At 35.1% G+C, this 3,709-nt stretch overlaps 1 protein-coding gene across 1 annotated transcript; it reads right to left on the bottom strand.

Moving 5' to 3' along the window:
- Positions 1-1,131: 1,131 nt before the first annotated feature.
- LOC145101716 (metacaspase-1-like) lies at positions 1,132-3,011 on the bottom strand. Its single transcript, XM_079038991.1, has 4 exons — positions 2,361-3,011; positions 1,955-2,285; positions 1,745-1,868; positions 1,132-1,671 (listed from the first exon to the last, which is right to left on the bottom strand). Exons 1-4 carry the CDS (start codon positions 2,914-2,916, stop codon positions 1,423-1,425), a joined length of 1,260 nt encoding a protein of 419 aa, XP_078895117.1. The 5' UTR covers positions 2,917-3,011; the 3' UTR covers positions 1,132-1,422.
- Positions 3,012-3,709: the final 698 nt, after the last annotated feature.

Genomic DNA, 3,709 nt, shown 5'->3' with positions numbered 1-3,709 from the left:
TTTGGAGTCGGGTTGGGCATTGGCTTCATTTGGACCTTCCTGTGTTTTCATCTATCCGTGATGTGGTTACAATATCCAATCCAACCTTAATTTGTTATTCTCTTTAGCTCCTTGGTAGAGGTTTTGTTTTGCTAGAGGTTAACTGGATGATGAACTAACAAAATCCAATCCAATCCAATCCAATCTAAACCTTTTCTACTTTTTATTCTGTTTAATTTCAATAACTTTATATGAAATACACATATAAAATATGAATACTAAAAATCTTAAAAATATATATTCAAAATAATAAAAACTAAAAATCTTAAGAGGGTAATAACGTTTCCTGTTTGTCCATTTTAGGTCCCTACGTATTTTTTGTGTGTATTACACCATTAAGGTTATTCTAACCGTTTACAAATAGTCCTTTTAACAGGAAGAAACCGGTAAAGGGGATTATTTCTAAACGGTTATAACAACCTTAATGATGTAATACACAAAAAAATACGTTAGGGACATAATATGGACAAACGGAAAACGTTATTACCCTCCTAAGTCATTATCCCTTAATAAAATAAGTTAAAGATCTTTCTTATCAAGATAAGCAACCAACCACTTCAATGTTTATCAATTTATTATCATTCAAACCAACTCAATCTTTTATTAAAAGCTATATTATGATAATAATATAGCTATATTATGATAATAATATATCAATATTAGTGATTATTTATATAGAAAAAATAATGAATTGTATTAATTTTGTTTTCTAACTTTTTTTAAATAACATATAATATATAGAGTTCATCGTGTTTGGTCAAAAATTAATAAAAACCACCAATAGAATAAAGCCAAGGCGTGAACATTCATTCATCTCTGTTAAGCCACATTTTTTTATAATAATTTTCCGCGACCGACCAAACAAAAAGTCACATATCATTCTTGATTTCTTGGTATATTTATTTTATACTTTATATAATATATATACATCTTTTTTGAGATAGGAAGTTTGTTACGAAATACTCGTTAACACCCTTTCTAATATAGAATTGCTGATCGTTTTAGAGTATATTTGTAAGATTATTTATAACATTACGAAACATGGTTATGGTTACAACCTCAATACATATGAAAACATAAACATTGTAGACATAACATGAACTTGGATCATAATCTTTCATTCATGACAATTAACAAATCAAAATATAACAGATTCAAGGATAAGGTAGACCTCATTCACATCACAAACGTTCAAATACACAACTGACGTCATCATAGTCATAAGTCATGTGTTCAAACTTCAAATTCAGATCTTCCAAATCTAATATATCCACACTTATAACGTTACTGACTTCTTTTACAGTTAGCAATCAAACACACACATAGGGACAAATTCTACATACTGTACTCAACTAGAATGTGCGTCTTCATCATATATGAAGATCAGAAGGAGAATGGTTTTGCATACACATCGAAAGGCTCACATGAAGTCAATTGTGGTTCCTGAGTGAACCCACGATTACTTGAAAGCATATCATGCACAGAATTCGCAGAACCAAACCCTCTTGATGCATTACGGATGGTGTTACGCATTGAACTTAACAAGCTTCCATAAGTAGACGCGTTTCCATGTTCTATAGCTTCTATAAAACAGAACGTCATTGCTCCTGTTGATGTGATTTTTGATAACGCCTGCATATATTATCAAGACTTGTTATGAATATCATCAAATTGAATCAAAATCTGAGAATTTGGTTAGACTTACCGATGTATCAGCAGATGTTTGATCATCGTCACATCCGCTGATCGAAATGACTTCGCCTCCATTACTACCCTTATATATGCCTGGTGCTGTAGGACGATGATCCTCCCATTCGTAATGCCCAGAACTATGACACCGAGAAATTAAGAACATAATTGTTAGATACAGAGCTTGATTTGGATCGTAACATTACGATGAAATCAGTCGCCTCACCTGTTCATTCTGCAGAGGAATGGGAGATCTAGAACAGTCCCACTATGGCAAGAATCGATGATTGCATGAAGTTTGGCTCCCAGAGGAAGAGGTCTGACGATTGTTGCGTTGATTTCGTCGTCAATGATCATACCTGCTGTTTCAAAATCCAAGGGGCACAAGGTTTCGTCATACCCATCAAGCTCGTCGCCGTTGAGGTTCCTCTGCCGTGAACCGTGGCCGGAAAAGTGAAAGACGAGAGAGTCTCCTGGTTGACATCCTTCGATTAGCCAAGAGAGTGCAGTCCTTATGTTACGTGCTGTTGGGATCCTGTTAGACTCTGTTTCTTCTTCTGCAATTTTATAGCAGGTGTATATGAGGAAAAAATTTGCCTACTGCCATCCCAAGCATAAATTAGGGTTCATACCAGTGAGCATACGAATAGAAGATTCGGGAAACTGAAATGTCTTAATCAGAAGGTATTTCATGTATTTAGCATCATTAAGGCATCCTTTAAGCTCGTGACTAGTGTTCTTATACGATACGCCGACGATCACCGCCTTCTTCCTACCATATACCGACGGCGGGGAATAGCTCAAATGCGACGGTGAAGGCATATGTGGCACTAGACCAGGATACGCTGTAACAGCGGAAGGAGATGACGGAGCATTGTTGTAAGGCGAAGGAACATGCGCCGCTAGACCCGGAAACGGAGAAACGCCGTAAGGATACGGCGGAGCATTAGTGTAAGGCGATGGTGAAGGCGCATACCCCGTCACATCAGCAAACGGAGAAGGGCGAAGAGAGGGTACAACGGTGTCAGCGATTTTAGTAACGGTTTGGCATACAGAACATCTTATCGATCTGGCTCCCTCCGGTAGGTTCAACGTTGTACGGCAGTTGGGACAGTCCACGAGCATAGACATTGCTTGAATTTTAGGGATTCGATCATAAAGGAAATTGGGGAGATTTTGATTCTCCATTAGTGTGCTTCGAATTCGATTATATATTATGCGTCGCTTTCAGAAACCGCGTTGAGCAAATTTTCCGATCAGTGACGCTGGTCGCCGTGGCGTGATGGGCGTTCAAGTTATAATTCGACTTGAGCTTTTAGTCAACCCCTTGTAATTTAAAACGTTACACATTAGTCCCTCCGTAATTTTTATATAGTCGATTTGTCCAAGAAAATCAATATTTTAATAAACATTTAAAACTCATCACGTTTTTTGCAAATAAGTTCCTGATATTGTATAAAATTAAAATTTTCCGAAAATTTTCTTTTTCTAATTCAAGCATGTTATATTTTTAGAAAAAATTACAAGTTATATTCGAGTGTATGCTTTTTTATAGACTAATTAGGTGACGTTTGGGATTAAGTTTTAGAAAAGCTTATTTACTTATAGGATTTTCAAAAAAATTAATAAGTCTTTTAAAAGAAGCTTATGACTTCTTAAGATAAAACTATTATAATACCTACCTGTTGTAAAAATCTCGACAAGATCACGATTAATCTTTAGGTGCTATCCGACCGACTAGAGGGCGTCTAACGATTAATCTATGTTTATGTTTCAGTAAAGCAGTAGAAAACAATAAAATTTTAACACTTTAAAGAAGTTTTATCTCAGTAGAAACTATTTGTGAAATAATTAGTATCGTATTGATCATATTAACTTATTTTGTTATGATATTAGTGGTATTTACAAATTTGTTATGATATTCGTCATATTTATTTTTTTAATATTCAACGAATTAACAATTTATGGTCCCCGATTAATC

This window comes from Lactuca serriola, chromosome 4 (genome assembly GCF_051521515.1).
Source record: "Lactuca serriola cultivar US96UC23 chromosome 4, Lser_US96UC23_V15, whole genome shotgun sequence".
NCBI lineage: Eukaryota > Viridiplantae > Streptophyta > Magnoliopsida > Asterales > Asteraceae > Lactuca > Lactuca serriola.
This window is presented reverse-complemented; position numbering and strand designations above follow the sequence as displayed.